This window comes from Lithobates pipiens, unplaced genomic scaffold (assembly GCF_037356315.1).
Source record: "Lithobates pipiens isolate NorthernLeopardFrog02 unplaced genomic scaffold, aLitPip1_a1.2 Scaffold_13, whole genome shotgun sequence".
Taxonomy (NCBI): domain Eukaryota; kingdom Metazoa; phylum Chordata; class Amphibia; order Anura; family Ranidae; genus Lithobates; species Lithobates pipiens.
In genome coordinates, this window is record NW_027507718.1 from 307,685,367 (window position 1) to 307,707,639 (window position 22,273).

Consider the following 22,273-nt stretch of genomic DNA (forward strand, 5'->3'; position numbering starts at 1 on the left):
AACTAATATACAGTGGGGGGGAGATGCCTCCATCCACCTTGCTTGTGTGGGTGAGTCAGGTTTTTTTATTCAGCCCATTTTATGGCCAGCAATAGTGTTGTGTGCATTGTGCAAGCACCACGGTAAATTTTAAAATGGCTACCTGAGCCACATAGGCATAGATCAATTGATGTTCCAGGGACGTTGCACACTAAGATGACAGACGATGATCCTGTACTGTGTAAAAATGCAGTGTCGCTTCAGCACATATTCCCCAAAATACAAACCACTAGATTTAACACTATTAAATTATAAATGAATTTGCCTTTATAGCAAGTGGTGCTTGAACAATCCTTTGGGGAATTGTGGCACTAATTGATATAGGTCACAACGCATATTCCCCCAAAAAGCCCAGAATGCAGAAATGTAATATATAATAAAACAAACGATAAAACACAACATAAATATAATTATAAAAAAATTCCCCTTATCAAGCATATAATAATCTGAGGGAGAATAGAGATTTTCTCCATCACTATTGGTGCCTCTCCACCTAACTTAACTGTGAATTTTTTTTAGTCTGTGTGCATCCACCTCCCACAAACATCAAGCACTGCAGATGACCAGATTTCTTTTTTTTTTTTTTTGACCCCATAAGTATAAGAGGTAATGCAATATTTTACTGATGAATGTGTCCAAGCTTTCAGGATCTGATTCCAATCCCTTTCCACAGAAAGTCTCCTGCACATGTTCCCATCACATTAAAATACATTCCGAAACACCAGTATAGTACCCAGCAGGAAAATAAAAAATGGAAATGATGTAGGTCAATAAGATTTAATGTAGGAAAAACAATTGAAAATATGACTTTTCTCATAACAATCCTCCAGCATGCTTAGCGTCAGACAGCACACGAGTTCACTCCATCCAATGCGTTTCAACCAGTAGACCATCATCAGGAGCTGGATGATGGCCTGTTAGCTGAAATGGCTTGTGAGGTGTCAGTTTATGGTTTCTCAATAATTATTAATTCATGCCTATTTGTGGGTTCTGAATTTTTCACTGATATCAGTTAGCACCACCGGTCCATATAGAATTGTTTTTATATATGCCATTTTCTAACAAGCTGCTTGTTTTAGAAAGAGTGTGGATTCATTTTACTTTTTAAGTGGTAATTGTAAAGTTTGATGGCGCCTTGGCGCAAATACAATACTCAAATATACGTTTATAAAATTCTATGTCAAAACAGAACAATTTACAATAGCATATACAAATCAACACTTTCTAAATTAGCCAATCAAGAAATCAGTTTACCTTTACTTTATTTGGTTTTAAAATGGTTGAAAGAAATTATTCTCTAGGGATTGTCTATTTTTTGTAGTAAAGGTAGTAAATTTGCAGTACTACAAAAAAGTCTGATAAACCTCTTGTGCGTGTCTAGCTCAAAATCGTACTCATTGTGCTCTCTTATACAGTAGAATGTGTTTGGCTGCTTCCCCCACTGTTTGGCAACCAGTGTGTTTCCTGCAGCACGTGCAGTGGAAATTGGCAGACCTCTATAACTTGTTCAGTGTAGCTCAAATCACAAGTTTATTCTTAAACCTTGAAAATGCTTCAGCCTCTTAAGAGTTTAAGATCTTAATTAAAGCCGAGGGTGGCAATGCACGATCTGTATTTTTAAAGATTCCTTCCCTTTCTGGTTGCTTTGGAAGCAAGATCTAATCCGTGTTAATTTTAGTTGCCTGTGCAACTGGGGAGGCATAGCTGGAGTTTCCAAATAAAAGGCTATTGTGCATTTTGCCCAAGCCACAAATTCTTAACCTTACTGGAAGCACACTGCTTCTTAAGTAGACATCTATCCCTCTTTCCTCTCAAGGTGTTCTAGTTCAGTTACCTTTAATTAGTTCTGTTCATCTTTTTTTCAAACCGTACAAAAAGCACAAAGCAGTCTATATTGTATACTGTATGCAGTGGCGGCTGGTGTTATTTTTAGTTTTTTGGGGGGGGGGGGGGGGCGCAAGCAATCCACAATTTGTTTGGTTCACCTGTCCAAACACTAAGGACTATAATTTATTCACATTATTGGACATCATTCACTCATATTTTGATTGTCACATAGTACATTAATTTGATCTATTATACACGTATATTTTGGTGTGTGTATACACATTTTCTGCATATATATGTTTGAGTTTTTTCTTAGATCATTTATTTGCACTGTGTGTGTAATAAATATATGTGTGTGTGTATATGTGTGTGTGTATTTTTTTTACATTTATTCTGAGCGCTGCACTTACTATCAATGTAGCCCGATCTACACTTTCCATCCCTCCCAGATTCTCCCTTGCCTACTCATCACACCAAATTGGCATGGGAGAACTGACATATTCGGACCCCTGGCAAGTGAAATTGCTTCTGGAACGCCCAGACCATCTGTCCCAAGCACCTGTTTGCCATCCTTCATCAGTCACTGGCTTTAATGGCAGGACTGTTGATTCCACGGTCTTAAGGCTTAGAGACCTTTTGGATTCAGTTATCCCTAGCATTTTAAAGGCTAGGAAAGTCCACTTCTCATCATTGCACCTGCAAGGCCTATTGTGCTTGGTGTGGGTCAAAGAACTTTCACCCTTGAAAGTACTCCAGGTGACACATTCTGTCTTTCCTCTCTCTGGTTTGGTGTAGACACACATTTGACTGAGTACCATTAAAGGTTAAATCTAAGCCTTGGCCATACTGTTTCTCGGACCCATTGTGTTCCCACTTTTCTGGGTAAGGCCTTTGTTCTGGTCATAGCTCAAATTTTCCCCACACACTATCCCCATTGCCCCCTTGATCTGGTTGTTTTGGCTATTTGAACCCTTTTAGGGTTATTCCCTTCTCTGACCTTACCGATAAGGTGGCCTTTCTTGTGGTTATCATCTCTGTGGGGAGAGTCTCTGAATTAGCAGCCTTATGATGTAAGGGAATATCTTTGGGTTGCTGAAGGACAAAGTTGTCTTGAGGCCTAACGCCTCTTTCCTCACAAATGTGCTCCCTGCCTTCAATATTAATCAGGATATTTGTTCTTTCTCCTTTATGTCCTGCTCCAAACATCTGAAGGAAATTTCTCGCCACTGTCTGGATGTGGTGTGTACTGTAGTTTACCTTTCAGCTACTTCTTCTTTAGGAAATCAAATTGCCTCTGCCTTTGTTTCTTGAAGGTTTTCAAATAAGTTTGCCTGTCTTTTCATATTTAGTGGCTGAAATGTACCGGTAAAGCTTTAAAATTAAATTGTACACTATGTTAATGTTTTGCTACACCATTTTTTTTTTTTTTTTTTTTTTTTTTTTTTTATTTAGTTGGCCACATATGCAGGTGCCTGGTGTTATCTTGAAATTCTCTGCTTGTAATTTCAGATGGAGATCGACACCGTACTTAGTGACCTGGAGGCACTTGATTTTGCAGAGCTGGTAAGTCTGCTTACATCAAATGTAAAACTTGAGTGGCATACTACAAGAAGCACAATCTGTCTGCTCATTATTTTTGCTATGCACAGTTTGGTCAAGAGCACTACTTATTTTTACTCATTTTGTTGATTTCTAAAAAAATGTTATAATAGTCTTTTAATCTCTTACTTGAGAACAGTTTTTCTCACCTGCCTAAAACTTTTGCACAGTACTGTATATATCTAATGTAAAGCAAAAGTCAGTCCAAAAAAGTTTCTTGCAGCCACTTTACAAGTTTGATTGTGCTTGGTAATGCAGGAAACTGAAAGAGGGGAAATTATATGGCACAGACTTCCAACTCTTGCACTTCCAGCGACACTTTGATAAACTATATTAGAACTACAGTAGATACAATGGTTTGCAGAATATGTAGATTAAAGGGGTTGTAAACCCTCAAGGTTTTTCACCTTAATGCATTTTATGCATCAAGGTGAAACGCCTTCTGTAGTACAGCAGCTCCCCAGAGTCCCCCTTTTACTTACCTGAACCCGATCGTTCCATCAACGGGGATGAGCACAGCAGCTCCAGCCACTGTCTCGGGTCCTCTTTGGATAGATTGATAGCAGTACAGCCATTGGCTCCCTCTGCTGTCAATCAAATCTAGTCACACGGGGGCGGGGCTGAGTCCTGCTGTCTGTGTCAATGGACGCAGCAGCAGGACTCGGGAGCGCACCCACAGGTTGTCCCCTTGGAATGCGGGTCTCCGAGAGAGTACCCGATGCGGGGAGGAGCCAGAATCGCTGCTGGGGGACCCCAGAAGAGGAAGATCAGGGCCACTCTGTGCAAAATCCTTGCACAGAGGAGGTAAGTATAACATGTTTAAAAACAAAATGAACTTTTACAACCCCTTTAAGGTAAACAGTTCAATTTGATATTTTAGCATAATTGCAGAGTTTTCTGGCTAATATTAATAGTTCACTGTTTTGAGTTCACTCTTCTAAAATGTATTTTTAAATTAATATCAGGAAAACCCAATTCTTGATAATCTGATCATTGTGCTTTCAGTCTGAAGACTACTATGAGATGAGACGCCTCTACATGATGATGGGAACCTGTCTATTTTACAAAGTAAGCCTACATAAATACTAATCGGGAGCTTTTTGCTTGAACAGATACCCCTAACTATAATCTAGTGGAACCAGTTGCCTTCAGAAGTCACCCAATTAGTAATTAGAGTCCACCTGTGTGTAACATATAATCTTAGTATAAATACAGCTGTTCAAAAGTAGTGCAGGGGATATGGCCTTGAGCGTAGGACGTGGGCAGTGAGAGCTTCGCTTGCCAATATCCTGTATTGCTTCTCCTGATCACTAATTCATGGCTCTAATCAACCTACCTGGCTCTGAGTCCCCAGCACAGGGTAGATTATGTCTCCAGCGAAAAGAGTCACCGAGACCAGTAATCAACTCGCTAGATTCCATTGACAAGAGATCAACAGGCCGAAGATGGCGCTGACGTCTCCTCTGACATGGAGCAACCTACGGCGGACACAGCGAAGGTGTTGGAGGCTATAGCTGCATGCCAGAATACCCTCACAGCTAAAATTGATGAAGTTAAAATCAATATCTCTCTCATCCACCAAGACATGTCCAAGCTCAAAGACTGGGTCACCAAAACTGAAGCCAGCCTCAGCAGAGCGGAGGATATCATACACCCTCTGCAACACACTACTGAAAACGTACAGCGCCAACTGCAACGGCTGTGTTAAACAGGACGATATGGAAAATTGTCTACGCAGCTGCGACCTTTGCTTCTTTGGTCTCCCAGAGAAAGCAAAAGGAACCGATTTGGTGGAATTTCTTAAATCTCATCACCCCATATGGCAGAGATGCAGTCTCTCTCATGTTTGCGGTGGAACGAGCGCATTGTATTCCCACCAGGCCCCCTGCTACCTTTTTATTGCAAAGTTTCTCAACTTTAAAGACCTGCATAAGATACTACACCTTTGCTAGAGAGAAGGGCAACATCCCTTTCGGGAATATTCATCTGGCTGTATTTCCTGATTTTTTTTCAAACAAGGTACAGTGACTAAGATCCCAATTCCAGGAAGTTAAACTGCACATGCGTACCCTACATCTGAAGTACGCCATGTTATTCATCCCACGTCTGTGAGTGGTACAATTCTTTGATCCAGAAATGGCTTCCGCCTCGATTTATCAACGCGCCCTCCCTGCCTAGATGAACCTTCGGTCAATAATGTGTGTGAGTACTCCCAACTGTAGAGTTACTGTTTCCTTCTCTTTTTTTGGAACTTGGAAGTATGACATTGCCCCACCTGTTGCAGATGCTTCTGTGTTTGTCCTCCTTCTCCTTGGCTACCTTTTTTGTTCATATTGCTCATAACTGTGGATTACAAATATGGCTTGCACTAATGCCCTTATTCAGATGTTTCCACCGCTCACGATCTTCTTTGCACCCTATTTTTACAGACAAATACTTCTCTGTGGAGTGATACCACTATTACCTATACTTCATTTAGAGACCCTGGGTATGGATAATGTTTAATTTCTCCTTATAAACTGACGTATCCCTCTGATGTGTTTTTTACACTGGAAGACTGTTCATGTTCTCAGGTTTAGGGAATATATGCTCCTGCCAGGTTGGGTGGGGGGGGGGGGGGGGGGGGTGTGGAGCAGCTGGGTGGGTTTATGTTGAACAACTGATGTTCTCTTTTTAAGTTTTTGCTGGTCATTTCTCGATGGTACATTTTTATGGTTACATTTTTTTTTTTTTTTTTACATGTTATACCTTATCTATTCTTACTAATTTGTATCTACTGGTGCCTTGTTACCCTGTTGCTCCGACCTTTAAGATATCCTTACTTATGGTATATAGATGTTCCATGGCCTTCCCTCAAATTTATAACATGGAATGTTAAGGGCATATGGATTAAAATAAAGCGTACAGCTGTCCTTGCATTTCTTACATCGCCAAAAACTTTGCGAAGAGGTTTTTATTTTTTTTAGAGAACCTTAGTGAACAAACGGCATCATGAAGGCCAAGAAACACACCAGACAGATCAGGGATAAAGTTGTGAAGAAGTTTAAAGCAGGGTTAGGTTTTAAAAAATATCCAAGCTTTGAACATCTCCTGGAGCACTGTTCAATCCATTATCTGAAAATGGAAAGAGTATGGCACAACTGCAAACCTACCAAGACATGGATGTCCACCTAAACTAACAGGCTGGGCAAAGGGAGCTATAATTAGAGAAGCAGCCAAGAGGTCCATGGTAACTCTAGAGGAGCTGCAGAGATCCACAGCTCATGTGGGATAATCTGTCCACAGGACAACTATTAGTCGTGCACTCCACATATCTGGCTTTTATGGAAGAGTGACAGGAAGAAAGCCATTGTTGAAAGAAGGGCATAAGAAGTCCCATTTGCAATTTTCGAGAAGCCATGTGGGGGACACAGAAAATGTGTAAGAAAGTGATCTAGTCAGATGAGACCAAAATTTTACTTTTTGGCCTAAAAGCAAAATGTTATTTTTTGGCGGAATACTAACACTGCACACCACCCTGAACACACCATCCCCACCGGGAAACATTGTTGTGGCAGCATCATGTTGTGGCCGCATCATGTTGTGGGGATGCTTTTCTTCAGAACAGACATGGAAGCTGGTCAGAGTTGATGGGAAGATGTATAGAGCCAAATACAGTGCAATCTTAGAACCTGTTAGAGACTGCAAAAGGCTTGAGACTTGGGCGGAGATTCACCTTCCAGCAGGACAATGACCCTAAACATACAGCCAGAGCTACAATGGAATGGTTTAGATCAAAGCATATTTGTGTGTTAGAATGGCCCAGTCAAAGTCCAGACCTAAATCCAATTGAGAATCTGTGGCAAGACTTGAAAATTGCTGTTCACAGATGCTCTCCATCCAATCTGACAGAGCTTGAGCTATTTTCCAAAGAAGAATGGGCAACAATTTCACTCTAGATGTGCAAAGCCAGTAGAGACATACCCAAAAAGGCTTGCAGCTGTAATTGCAGCGAAAGGTGATTCTACAAAGTATTAAGGGGGCGCAATACAAATGCACGCCACACCTTTTCAGATCTTTTATTTGTAAAAAAAAATTATATATACAGTAGTGTAATCTAGGTAAAGAAAGTTTGTGTAGCATGAGGCTGGGAGTGGCACTGCAAGTTGAGTGGAGGGCAGTGGAGATGGAGCGGGGATTGACTGGTGCACAGACCGACTGGTGCTCCCAACATTGGTGTATACACAAGTTGTGGTATATTCAAGGAAACCTATATAACCAAATGTTGCATGCAGCATCAGAAATGCATTTTCAGAACATTCCTCAATCAGCATGTACAGGAGCCTCTGTGATTAGAGCAAGTGCAAGTTATCGCTAGTTGGTGAATTAGATGCAGCAAATGCAGCCCCCTTAATGAAGGGACTTAAGCTTCCTGTACATATTTGCTTGTGTGGATGTTGCATGAATGTTTATGCAACTCAGTGCTGCTTGTTTAAATATTCAATTATATTAGTGTTTCTCTTTCGTTCATTGACGGACACAGCACCTTAATAGGCTGGATAATATAGATCCTGGTAGTCTGGCAATCAAGCACGTGCAGACCTTAGTTGCGCGATGGGTCAGCCGCAACAGGCTCCATTCTGGTCCAGGGGTGACCGGGGAGTTATATGCTTCGGGCACACATATGACTGGGCTACTGCTGTCCGTGTCAGTGTGCTGTGGCTGAAAGCCACCCCGTACTGCTCGGGTGATGGAGTCTGTCTGTGTAGTGCGTCCAGCAGTCCCTGCAGGAGGGGGAAGTATAGTTCCACCTGTTTAGGCAGGATGGAGCAGCTGGGCATTCCCTGGGAGGGGTCTCTCTATCTCCCCTTTCTTCTCTCTCTGCCTATTTCCCTCCTCCTCATTCTAAGGGGCAGCTGTGTGGCTGGGCATAGGGGGTGCGAAGCACATAACTGGCCAGGGGTCCTCTAGGTTGTCTCTGGGTCCTGGCAGGGGGCCGCGCTGGGCAGTTGGTGCTCCGCTCGTTTATCCCTTTAGTGCTTTTTTGGGTGTCTGTGTGCCGCGGTAATTTTCTTGTGCCAGCAGCCATTTTCTTGGTGTCCAGCGGTCATTTTCCTGGCGTTTTCGGGCGCTTTTACCTGAGGCGGCCGGCAGCCATTTTCTGGTAGCCACAGGGGACGATGTCTGTTATACTCTAGCGATGGGCGGCTGTTTGAGCCTGGAACAGCACGAAAACTGACACAGGACACCTCGTGGTTGGAAAGCAGGCAGAGGGGAGAGCGGACAGCGGCATGGCAGCACAGCTCAGCGCCTAAGTCAGAGTGGTGAGTAAATGCCCTATCTTCTGGGGAAAGCTCTGATTCAGATTCGGGTCCCGCTGTGGCAGGTGGCCCCTGTTATGCTTCAGAGGTTGCAGACCATGACCTTTTCAGACAGTGAGGAGGAAGACTCCACGTCGGTTTCAGCGCAGGAAAAATCGATAGTAGGAGCACTTATCACCGCGGTACGGGATACCTTAAAGATTGAGGATATGGTGGGGGCATCTGCAGAGGTATCTGCCCCTTTTGAGTCCCACAAGCCAGTCCGCACCGCTAAGGTGTTTCCCTACCTAACTTATTTCAGTCTCGGGCCTTTTCAGTCTCGAGACGAATGGCGGTGGGTAACCCCTTTTGAGGAGTGTTTCCTAAAAAAAAACTGTTTTTTTTTCCCTCCAACCTTCATCCTCTTCTGGCTTGTTGGGAGGCCCTGTTTGGGGCAGTACAGGACTTACTTCTGCGTGGGGTGATAGTACCTGTACCGACATCGGAAAGGTTTCGGGGATTCTACTTCAATCTGTTTGGAATCCCAAAGAAGGAAGGGGTCTGTCCAGTACTGGATCTCAAAGCCCTCAATTGCTTCGTGAAGGTGCGGAGGTTTAGGATGGAATTGGTTCCTTCCGTGGTCACTGCTCTTCATCGAGGGGATTTCTTGGCATCTTTGGACATCAAGGAAGCATACTTGCATGTCCCCATATGCATCAGACTCCAGTGGTTTCTGCGGTTTGTGGTTGGGGATGAGCGCTACCAATTTGTAGCTCTTCCCTTTTGGCCTAGCGACGGTTCCAAGGGTCTTCACCAAGGTGCTGGCCCCAATTCTGGGGTTGCTGAGATGGTGGGGGATCGCGATTGTGGGTTACCTGGATGACCTCCTGAGAGCAGCTTCGGCTGCAGAATTAAGGGAGGATGTGGCGATCGGCATACAGATTCTTCGAGAGTTTGGCTGGGTGTTGAATCGCCAGAAGTTGGTGTTGGTGCCGATTCAGCATCTGGAGGACTTGGGGTTGATTCTGGACTCCTCAGATGCGAGGTTCTTTCTCCCTTTTGGACAGGCTGCAGACTCTTCAATCCGTGGTGCTGTTACTGATGTCCTGCAGGTGGTCGTTGCTGCTTTTTGCATGCGAGTTGTGGGCCTCATGGTAGCCACTTTCGATGCAGTACCGTATGCTCAATTCCACACTCGAGTCCTGCAGAAAGAGATCTTGTCCAAATAGGACAAATCTCCAACATCCCTGGATTGTCAAATTCGGGTGAGTCAGCCAGTCAAGCTTCCCTTCTCTGGTGGTTGAAATCCCTGGCTCTTCGGTCCAGGAAGTCGTTCCTTCCTCTTCATTGGACAGTGATCACGACAGACGCTAGCCTGACCAGACGCAGGAAGAATCCCGCCTGCTGATCAATGTGTTGGAGCTTCGAGCGATCAGGCGGTGCCACTCCACATGGTCGCAGAGACTGCAGGGACGTCCGGTCAGGATCCAGTCGGACAATGCCACAGAGGTGGCGTATGTCAATCATCAAGGCGGGACAAGGAGCTCAGCTGCAGCGCTGGAGATCTCTCACATCTTACAGTGGGCAGAGCTTTGTTTGCTGGCCCTGTCAGCCGTATACTTTCTGGGAGTAGAAAACTGGTAGGTGGTCTACCTCAGTCATCAGTTGCTGGACCAGGGGAATGGTCACTGCATCCGGAAGCGTTTTGGCTCATTTGTCTAAGGTGGGGCATGCCGGATGTGGATCTCCTAGCCTCTCGGTTCAATTGGAAGGTGCAGAGGTTTGTGGCCAGGTCAAATGATCCCTGGGTGGATGCGTCAGATGCGTTGGTGGCCCCATGGGGGCATTATTGGCTGATTTTATGCCTTTCCCCCACTCCGACTCCTCCTCCCTCGTCCACTACGCGGAGTGGACGTCAAGGGGATTTCGGTGATTCTGATTGCCCCAGATTGGCCTCGACGTCCTTGGTGCGTCGACATAGTATGAATGGTGGCGGATGTTCCTTGGAGGCTGCCGATTTCAGGGATTGGAATCTGGTGCTCTCGGTGCTTCAGAAACTGCCGCCGTTTGAAAACATTAGGGAGATCCCCTTATTGACGCTCTCTCAGAATGTAGTCTTTCTAGTGGCTATTACGTCTGCAAGGCGGGTTTCTGAGTTAGCGGCCTTGTCATGGAAGTCTCCCTACTTGGCCCTCAACAAGGGTAAAGGCGGTGCTGCATCCGGAGCCTTCTTTTCTTCCAAAGGTTGTTTCGGCCTTCCATCTAAATGAGGACATTATACTCCCGTCCTTATGTCCTCGGCCTTCGCATCCCAAGGAAGTCTCTCTTTTTATATTCTTTGGATGTGGTCCGGGCTCTGCAGGTGTATCTGTTTGCTACGGCTCCTTTCCAGAGGTCGGACTCTGTATCGGTGACTGGTCTGAAGAAGGGCCTGACGGTCCTGTCAGCCACCATTTCTCTGTGATTCAGACAGATTGTGGTTCAGGCTTATGCCATAAGGGGGCGGGCGCCTCCCTTTCCTGTCACGGTGCATTACACCAGGGCAGTTGGTGCTTCCTGGGCTTTCTGACATCAAGCATCTATTTCTCAGGTGTATAAGGCGGCGACTTGGTCGTCCGTGCACACTTTCACCAAATTTTACAAGTGTGATGTGGGCGCATCTTCGGATGCATGCTTTGGCCGCAAGGTTTTGCAGGCAGCCATTTGAGGTTGCGACTCCCCTGATGGGGAGTTCTTTTAGTTATGGGTGGAGTTTTTATTTTTATGTTCCCACCCCTCATTTTTGGCACTCCTTGGGGAGTATCCGTCAATATACGAAAGAGAAAATAGGATTTTTGTACTCCACCACAAAATCCTTTTCTCTGATGTTTGACGGACACAGCACCTACCCCTTCTATTTATGTTTTTGTACTGCTTTTTGATGAACTGAGCTGCTGGGAGCAGAGTGAGGGGTTATAGCCAGTAGGACCGCCCCCTGGGCGGTACTGTGCTTGTTTTTTATGTGTTCTCCTAGTCATCTCCTAAAGGTGGCAATATAACCCTAAGGTCAATATTAAGGTGCTGAATCCATCAATGAACATCGGAGAAAAGGATTTTACGGTGAGTACAAAAATCCTATTTTTTGCATCCAAGACATCTTGTTCTTTATTTTTTTATTTTTTTTTTAAGGGTTATCTACTGTCTAATCACTTGCCCAAGGAAGATCTTCTTGATATTGCCCACTATTGTCGAAACTATTGCCTGATGTCCCTGGCATCTGAGAGAATTGGCCAGCTTGTGATCTGGAGGGAAGTATATCCATCTTATCACCTACAGAAGTGTGGGACTCTAAGCAAAGAAGAATACAGTGAACCAGAGGCCAGGTACTTCCTTCTCATCGTAGGCATGGTAAGGACATCAGTTGACCTGAGAAGAGCAGTATGTTAAGGACACTTAATGTGTGGTCTTCTTGTTAAATACTGTGTATACCAGGTTACTAATGGCTGTCATACTAGTACAGAAGCATATTTGTCTAGTGCAGAATAGTTGTCCTAATTTTGGCTTTCCAAGATAAAATTACAGAAGCCGTATGCCAGGTCTGTCACTTATTATTGGCTTAGTTAATGTCCACTAACCTACCATTGTGTGTTTTTGTGCTGTGGTAAAAATGTAAAGGAGTATGTGAAAACTCTGTTGCCCAGAATACACTTTCCTCTCCTCTCACATTCACAATAATCCCCTTTTTTAAAGTGCACCCACCCGTTTTCAGACTATGGACATTAAATTGTTTATGTATTCTTAACAAGCTGTAAAAGAGAACTATATCTGATCTATCTCTCTAGCTGCTTGTATTCTGAGATAATTAATTCCCAAAGATCATAACAAAGACTCCTAGGACCCTTACTCACGGGGTGGGCTCCTTTGGAGAGTTCATCTGCTCAGCGGGGAATCTGTCCGGTGATCATCGCTAAGCCGGCAGATGGCTGGTCCCTGTCTGCTCCCCTTAGGTAGAGCAGACGCAGACAAAGACCACTCTCTTATATGGGTGGTCATATGTAAACCGGCATTAGATGTCAGCAGGTGTCGATGAACACATGTCCATTGATACCTGCCGCTCCACAGAGGAGACTACAGGGTCCGATCGGGTCCACCTGAAAAACTGACAGGCGCACCTGATCAGTCCATCTGTTTTGAAAGGGCCCTAAAAGTCAGGCTTCAGTCTGCTTCTAACAGTTTAGAAAAATCTGCTATTGTTTACATAAGAAGGTTGACCACCTGCCAGTATTCTGGAGCAATGGAAAGTAGTTGGGGGGGGGGGGGGGGGGGAATAATTACAGAAATAAAAAAATAAAAACATTTCAGTGCCTCTGTTGTAAAATCTGGCACGGGTTCACTTTAAATTCAGTTATATTTCTATAGCTGATTCAAGTGCCAATTCCACAAACTGGATGAGTTATTTTAGTTTGGTATTTTACCTCGTGATAAGGTTTTACAAAATGGGGAAAAAAAGACTTTACAGTGGCACGACCCATCCATTAGTATGATTAACAACTTGAGTCCCAAGAGCATTTTAAAACAGAGCAGGTATAGCAGATATTCATCCTGGAGCCATCATAGTGTCGTTTTAAAATGGTGCCCAGTTTTAGTGCGGTCTCCCACATTAGAGCTAAAACCATCGGTTGTCAGTGATATGCCATGGAGTCCAGCGCTAAACCCAGGTAGTGAAACGATCAGCACCTGAGCTTCTGATCTTGCTACACAGTACTCCGTAATATGCAGCAGATCACTGAACACAATGCTTCTGCATTAGAACTGATGCGACGAGTATGGAGGCTGGGCTGTCCGCCATCTCCTTACAGCAATTCATCACTTCTATGGCGATCTGTTGCTTGCTGATTGCCACCAGCAGTGATCTGTTACACAGCTGCATGGGAAGAGGCTTGATCTTGTCTCCACTGATCAGACACCCGATGAAAAAAAATTTGTGTGTGTGTGTGTATGTATATGTATATATATATATATATATATATACACACACCCACCAGACATAACATTATGACCACTAAGAGGTAAAATAAATAATTGATTATTTACAATGGCATCTGAAATTGGGTGAGTATATCGGGCAGCATGTGAACATGTTTTTTCTTGAAGTTTATTTGTTGAAAGAGGAAAAAAATGGACAAATGTAAAATTTGAGCAACTTTGACAAGTGCCAAATTCTGGTAGCTAAACGACTGGGTCAGAGCAACTCCAAAATTGCAGCTCTTGTGGGATGTTCCCAGTCAGAAGTGGTCCCAAGGAAGATAAACCATCAAAAGGGTTATGGGAAACCAAGGCTCAATATTGCACAGGGTGAGTGAGGCTCTCCAGTATAGTCTGAATTAATAGAAGAGCTGCTGTAGCTCAAATTGCTGAAAAAGTTAATGCTAGTTTTGTTCTAAAGGTGTCCGAACACACAGCGCATCGCAGTTTGTTGCTGGCCCGTGCCCACAGCCAAAAGTGTCTATAATGGGCATATTATCCGAACTGGACCACGGAGCAATGGAAGAAGGGAAGCTGGTCTGATGAATTCAAGAGTGGCTTGTGAAACACAACAAATAGTGTGAGGTGTCCATTTTGGCTTCTAAATTTTCCAGTTCTGAATCAAATCGAGCATCTGAGATGTGGTGGAAAAGTCCAATTTATGGGGGCCCCACCTCTCAACTTACAGGATTTAAAAGGGTTGTAAAGGCAGAGGTTTTTTTTTTTATCTTGATGCATTCTATGCATTAAAGCGAAGCTCCACCCTAAAGTGGAACTTCCGCTCATTGGAACCCTCCGGTGCCACAATTGGCACCTTTCAGGGGGGAGGGGGGGGTGCAGATACCTGTATAATACAGGTATTTGCACCCACTTCCGGGCATAGATAGCCGCAGATTCTGCGGGTATTTACGCCACTTCCTGCGAGGCCCCCGCTGTCTGCTGGGTGACACACGGATCCCAGACACAGCAGGAACCATACTTATTGCGCAGCGCGACTCGCGCATGCGCAGTAGGGAACCGGGAAGTGAACTTCCTGATTCCCATACCGAAGATGACGGCGGCAGCACCCGAGAGCCGATCGAGAGATGGACTTCGTGTGCCGACATCGCGGGCACGCTAGGCGGGTAAGTGTCCATGTTTTAAAAGTCAGCAGCTGCAGTATTTGTAGCTGTTGACTTTTAAAAACAAAAGACGGCAGAACTCCCTCTTTAAGATAAAAAAAAACTTTTGTGTGTAGCAGCCACCTCATCACCTCCCTAATTACTTACCTGAGCCCCATCTCTCTTCAGCGATGTCCACAAATGTCTAAGCTATCCAGGACACTCCTCCAGGATACTCCTCCTGATGGACTGAGACACAACGGCGGATGTCATTCAAAGTCGGTCAGCCAATCAGGGGAGAGAGGGGGCGGGGCTGGTTCGGGGCTCCGTGTCTGAATGGACACACAGAGCTGTGACTCTGCTACAGTGCCCCTATAGGAAGCTGCTGACTGTGGGGACACTCGATAGGAGGGAGGGGCCAGCAAAGTGGGACCCGAGAAGTGGAGGATTTGGGCTGCTCTGTGCAAAATCAACTGCACAGAGGAGGCAAGTATAACATGTTTGTTTTTTGGTTTTGGTTTTGTTTTTTTATGAGCCTTTGCAATCACTTTAAAGGATCTGCTAATGATGGCTTGGTGCCAGATACCCCAACATACTCTAGGAGGTCTAGTGGGTGGCCATAATGTTATGGCTGATCGGTGTATACAGTATTCAGCATTCACAGAGAGGTAAAGTGGCATGGACAGGCTATACCTGTTTTCACCATTGTTTAAATCTGTAGTACACACATTATATTCTTTCATCTTAACCACTTAAGGACCGCCGCATGTAGATATACGTCGGCAGAATGGCATGTGCGTGCTTGCCTTCCAGCGGGTGGGGGGTCCAATCGGACCCCCTCCCGCTGGCTTCGGCGGTCCGTTTCACTTCAGGAGCGATCCGGGATGAGGGGATCTCTTGGTTTTTGGCCATCCCCTCTCGATCGCTCCTGGCGAATGAGAAACTTCCCCCTGCCTGTGTAGTGTAAACACAGGCAGGGAGGAAGTGATGTCACTCTCCTCGGGTCGGTCTTTTTGACCGGACTGCGAGGAGAGGACATAGTAAGTGTGCACCAATCGCTACACTGCACCAATCGCTACACTGACATGTAGGTACACATAGGCACACAAATGCCCCCCCCCCCCCTCCCAGTCACGGTGTCACTGATTGCAGTGATCATTTATTTACTGATCACTGCATTTAGTGTCGGTTGTGACAGTAAAAAGTGTCAGGGCAGTTAGTGTTAGGTCCAGGGTAGCCCCCTACCCCCCCCCCCCATAAAGGTTTAACCCTCCGATTGCCCCTAGAGTTAACCCTTTTACCCCCTTTTGCCAGTGTCACTAAGCGATCGTTTTTCTGATCACTGCGTTAGTGTCACTGGTGCCGCTAGGTAGCTAGTTATTTTTTAGGTTCACCGCCAGGTTTTTATAGCATTAGGTACCCCATATACTACCTAATAAAGATTTTAACCCCCTGATTGCCCCTAGAATTAACCCTTTCACCAGCGATCACCATATAAGTGTCACTGGTGACGCTGGTTAGCCAGTTAGTTATTTAGGTTCCCCGTCAGGTTTTTATATAACGCCAGGGACCGCCATATACTACCTAATAAAGGTTTTAACCCCCTGATTGCCTCTAGTTAACCCTTTCACCAATGATCACCGTATAAGTGTTACGGGTGACTCTGGTTAGTTAGTTTTGCTTTTTATAGCATCAGGGCACCCACCATTTATTACCCAATAAAGGTTTAACCCCATGATCACCCGGCGGGTGATATCAATTAGGTTTTAGGGTCAGGGTCTGTGTCGCCCCAGGCAGTGCTAGGTTAGTGCCAGTACCGCTAACACCCACGCGCAAAGCATACACCTCCCGTAGTGGTATAATATCTGAACAGATCAATATCTGATCAGATCTATACTAGCGTCCCCAGCAGTTTAGGGTTCCAAAAAAACGCATTGTTAGCGGGATCAGCCCAGATACCTGCTAGCACCTGCATTTTGCCCCTCTGCCCAGCCCACCCAAGTGCAGTATCGATCGATCACTGTCACTTACAAAACACTAAACACATAACTGCAGCGTTCGCAGAGTCAGACCTGATCCCTGTGATCGCTAACAGTTTTTTTTTTTTTTTTTTTTGTAGCGTTTTATATTTAAATCCTGAAGGCGGTGCTTGGTTTTCGGGGTCCCGTACGCGGCTAGGCTCCCAAAAAGTCCCCCACATGTGGTATCCCCGCACTCGGGAGAAGCAGCAGAATTTACTTTGGGGTGTAATTTCACTTATGCCCATAGCATGTGTGAGCGATATATCATTTAGTGACAACTTTGTGCAAAAAAAAAAGTTTGTAATATTCCCGCAACTTTTGGCAAAATATAAAATATTTCATGGACTCAACATGCATCTCAGTAAATAGCTTGGGGTGTCTACTTTCCAAAATGGGGTCATTTGGGGGGGTTTTGTGCTATTTTGGCATTTTATGGCCTTCGAAACTGATAGGTAGTGAGGAGTGAAATCAAAAATTTGCACCCTTAGAAATCCTGAAGGGAATGAATGGTTTTCGGGGTGCTTTACGCGGCTAGGCTCCCAAAAAGTCCCACACGTGGTATCCCCGTACTCAGGAGAAGCAGCAAGATATATTTTGGGGTGCAATTCCACATATAACTATTTCATGTGTGGGCAATATATCATTTAGTGACAACTTTTTGTAAACTTTTTTTTTTTTTTTGTGTCATTATTCAATCACTTGGGACCAAAAAAAAAATATTCAATGGGCTCAACATGCCCCTCAGCAATTTCCTTGGGGTGTCTACTTTCCAAAATGGGGTCATTTGGGGGGGAGGTTGTACTGCCTTGCCATTTTAGCACCTCAAGGAATGAGATCGGCAGTCATAAATTAAAAGCGGTGTAAGTTCCAGAAAATGTACTCTAGTTTGTAGACGCTATAACTTTTGCGCAAACCAATAAATATACGCTTATTGACATTTTTTTTTTGTTTTTACTAAAGACATGTGGCTGAATACATTTTGGCCTAAATGTATGACTAAAATTTAGTTTATTCGATTTTTCTTATAACAAAAAGTAGAAAATATCTTATTTTTTTTTCAAAATTCAGTCTTTTTTCCTTTTTATATCGTAAAAAATTAAAATCGCAGAGGCAATCAAAAACCATCAAAAGAAAGCTCTATTTGTGGGAAGAAAAGGACGCAAATTTAGTTTGGCTACAACATTGCATGACCGCGCAATTACCAGTTAAAGCAGTGCAGTGCGAAATTGTAAAAAGACCTCTGGTCCTTAGGCTGACAATTGGTCCGGGGCTTAAGTGGTTAAACACGAGTGCTAAGAACACAATCAGTTTTGAAGGCACAGGTTATGGAAATAATCTGCACTTTGAGTGTTTTTACCCTGATCCTTATTGTCTGACTTTAGTTAGCCTCGTAGGTAATGTTATTATTTTTACCTATTTAAATTTGGTGGTCTTTTCATTCACCTCACTATTGGAATTTGCTCTCTGACTAGTGAAATAGTGCTCAGAAAACTCCTAAGTACGCACTTCCGACTGCCACTTTCTACCATCGTTGCAAGCTGATTGTTTGCCGTTTCACCTGCCTGTTGCCTGATACCTTAAAAAAAACACACACACAGGAACTCAGCACCTGGGCTGTCATTCCTGTTTACCAGAAAAACTAAATCCCCCTCAGTCTGCATCCATTCCAAAAATACCCTGCAGAGGATCCTCACTTAGCAATGGTGGAGTATGGGAGTTTGGGAGTGGGAGTACATGGGATAAATAGCAGGTATTCTGTCTCGGGCCCTGAGGAAACTCCATGTACCTTTTGATTGGTGGCTGTTCTTCCCTTGTTCCAGAGAAAGGTCTTACACTGACACCAATCCATCCCGCTCAGACACGCAACATGCAACCTATATATCTAAAGCAGAATTCTCTGCCATTATGTTTGATCTGTTTAAAGGCATTAACCTGTTGGGGGCATTTGTTTCCCATTTACTGCCACTTTAAGAAGAAATGGTCTTTTCCCTCTGTGGGCCCAGCCATTCTTGCACTGAATAAATAAATCTACTTTTGGAAGCAGTCACTTGTTTAAGAATTTACTTTGATGGGTATTTGGGTACTGTTTTGAACCCCCTCAACCAGCTATTGCCACCTTGTCAGTTGCTCAGTTAATACCATTGTCCAATCACCGGAATGTAGCGGTATATAACCCATTGTCAAAGGATCAATTTCTGTGTCATAACTCAAGATATGGAATGTAAATATACATCAAAATTCCTTTTTTTCTTTTTTTAAACATTCATACATTTTTAAATATATCAGAAGATTATGCGATAAGATACGTACAGTAAGGTCATCCAGTGTTGGGGGAGGGATATTTTCTAACGCCCACATTTTTATTCAGTGGTCCCATCGAAGGACACGACTATTTGCAAAAAAATATTTGCAGAGCTAGTTCTATGAAACGTGTTCATGTGTTTTGTAGCGGTAACATTGAATGTTATGTTATTTTCTTCATTAAATCTTTCATGTTATTCACTCATTAAAAATAGAGCGATTCCAGGATGAATAGTATTCTCCCTTGAGAGAATATTGTCTAGTAACATTTGAGTTTGCCCCCATTCACAAAAAATGTATGCAGTTTCACAGGATGAGTAGCTTTGGAACTTTGTTTTATAAATACACTCCTAACAGTTGTCATTTTATTGCCCCCTTTTACTACATTGTTTGATTACATAAAGCAGTCTGCTTCTTGGCAATAATGCATGCATATTAATGTAAATTTCTGTACAAGCTTAGGAGTTTTACATACAGTATCTGAGAGTAAAACAAGCTATAATTATTTTGATTTGTGACCTTGATTATAACCTTTGATTTCCATTTGTCAGAAACATTTTATGCTCTGTACTCTGCTAGAGGCTGGAGGCTGCACTTCAGAGGCTGTTGGAACGCCAGGCCCTGACTACGTATATGTGGATCAGCTAAGGGCAACCCTTCTTCAGCTGGAGATGCTGGATGCCAGTATTGAAGAAAGATTAAATGCTTCCCCTAACCCATGCCTGTCCTGCGCTGACTGGTTTCTCCCCTCTGCACGGGACAAGTTCCAAAGCGTAGTGAATTCTGTTATGATGAACAAAATACAGACTCCAAAGAAGGCAAATTTTTCTTTAAGCAGAAAGGGTGTGACTGCGGACTCCCCAACTTCTCTAAGAATGCGTAGGCCAAGCCCTTCAAGAAGCAGTGGAGGATCAGATCATGGAAGCGATGGTGTGTTAGAAAATACAAATCCCCTCTCTCACTCCACACCAGACTTGACCAGGAGGAGTGGAAGAAGAGAGTCCCAAGGGTCTGGGGGCTCAGAAGGAAGTGGAGGGAGTGGGAATGTCCCTAAGGTGAGATTTTTTGTTTAAAGTGATGCCCAACACACACTGTTTAACTTGCATTGTTCTGTCTTTCTGTATGTGGATGATGACACTGTACAGTATTTATTAAAAAAAAAAATGCAATTGCCTTTTTCCTAATTGATATACAGCTGTCACATGACCCAGATCTTTCCCAGCCTGTCTGCAGGGAAACGTAAGCAGGATGAACTTCTAGTCCTCTGCTGCTAATCACATGTTCAAAATGAAAAAAAAATCGCCTTTGGAATACAAAGTAAAAATAAATATAAATAAGCTGTTTAAAATTGTCGTACAAATATATATTTGAAATTGAATCTTTATTATTTTTTTGGGCAATAACATTTTGGGGGGATTTCTGCCCGACACAGGCTGTGTCACACCTCTTCAACCTGTGTCTTAGAATAATAGAGAGGTGAAGCCTCCATTAATCTACATATAATATCCCACCCCATTGTCTTTAGCTGGTTATTGGGCATAGAGGAGGAGGGAAGGAGTGGGCTGTCATTTACCACTGTGTATCTGCTCACATGTGATTCTAAAGGTCACGTGGGCTGCTCAGATGAGCAGAGTTTCCACCACAGCTGCAGAATCTCTAGCTGAATTGTGGACATGGACAGAAGCTGGAGATATAGAGCAGCAGGATCAAGCAGGTTTTTGCAGAATACAGAAAATTAATCTCAACTGTGTGAGTATGAACAGCAATACAACATTTAATGATAGTTTGTTTTAAGATGTGGTCTTAGTGTCTTTAATTGGGTTTATGTTGTGTTTGTGTGCACTTTCGGCATATGCTAGGTCAGGTGTTCAGTGTTTTTTTTTATACACCCTGTTTTTTTTTTTATGCACCCTGTTTTTTTGTATTTGTGAGGCGTCTAAGTGTTATATCTCACTTGATAATGTCATTGCAGATCAGCAAGAAAAGATACACGCTTCCAAATCCTTTTAATTTAGGGAGTTTAAGACGGAACCTTTCTGAGCGAGAAGCTGAAGATCTCTATAACACTGTGAAGTAAGTCCCTGATTGTTTAGATTAGAGGGTCCACAATACAAACATTTGCTTGTGTACGGTCTTTGTTTTCTCTTTGCCTTTAGAAGCTTTGGACCACGTTTATGTCATACTTCACTATTGTGTTAGAAGAAGTAAACCCTCTCTACAAAAAAAAAAAAAACACCCTGCAGGACAAAAGCATAATAAGCTAGTATGCCTAGCATACTAGCTCATTATGAATTACTTACCTGAGATCGAAGTCCCCGAAGCGACCCTTGTTCACCCCCCCCTGTTGGCGCAATGATACCTGGAGTGACTTTCGGGTATTGCTGCTCCAGCGCTTCAACTGACCGGAGCAGCGATGACGTCACTCCGGCGCATGCGCGTGGGAGCCGTCAGTGACGGCATGATCGCCTGCGCCCTTGTCTACGGCACGCATGCGCCATAGACATAGGTGCCCGTTTTTAGAAAAACATCTCCTTAACCATGTAGGTTAAGGAGATATTTCTTACACCTACATTTAAGCGTTAATCTAGGCTTACCTGTAGGTTAAAGTGGTCTGTAAGACTTTACAACCACTTTAAACATACTTTTCTTCATATATCAATGGGTTACTTTTCTCCACTCCTTTCCTAGTTAACTTTCTTAGGATTTAACTTTTTCTCTGGCTAAAAAAATATATATATTTATTGTTACAGATTATCCTCAGGTCCAGAAAACACACTTTTTCATTATTTATATCTGGAAACCATCCAAGGAGTTTTCATTGCTCCAACACATCGAGATGTGGAAGAACTCAGTGGAGCCATTCACCCTCAGTTGATTAAAAATTTCCATAGATGCTGCATATCTATACGTTCTCTGTTTCAGAAGACACTAATGGAAGAGGTACAAATAGCACTGTGCTTATTGACAGTGTATGTATAGCCAAAACGTTTTTTTATAGTGCTGAGTAGAGTACGGAAGGGTAAAAACCTGTGAGCTCAGGGAGTTTTATTTTTTACTTTCTGTCCTGGGGATGTAACGGGAAAGAGGCGTTTGTTTTTATTTT

General features: G+C 43.6%; 1 protein-coding gene across 2 annotated transcripts in view; it reads left to right on the forward strand.

Annotated features, from left to right (window-relative positions):
* Positions 1 to 22,273, forward strand: part of INTU (inturned planar cell polarity protein) — a 158,954-nt gene that overhangs the window by 119,562 nt on the left and 17,119 nt on the right. For both annotated transcript variants that reach the window (XM_077476882.1, XM_077476881.1), the window contains exons 9-14: positions 3,376 to 3,429; positions 4,471 to 4,533; positions 11,913 to 12,131; positions 19,722 to 20,225; positions 21,143 to 21,243; positions 21,921 to 22,110. In XM_077476882.1, the coding sequence (XP_077333008.1) occupies positions 3,376 to 3,429; positions 4,471 to 4,533; positions 11,913 to 12,131; positions 19,722 to 20,225; positions 21,143 to 21,243; positions 21,921 to 22,110 (1,131 nt within the window). The remainder of the gene's footprint in view (positions 1 to 3,375; positions 3,430 to 4,470; positions 4,534 to 11,912; positions 12,132 to 19,721; positions 20,226 to 21,142; positions 21,244 to 21,920; positions 22,111 to 22,273) is intronic.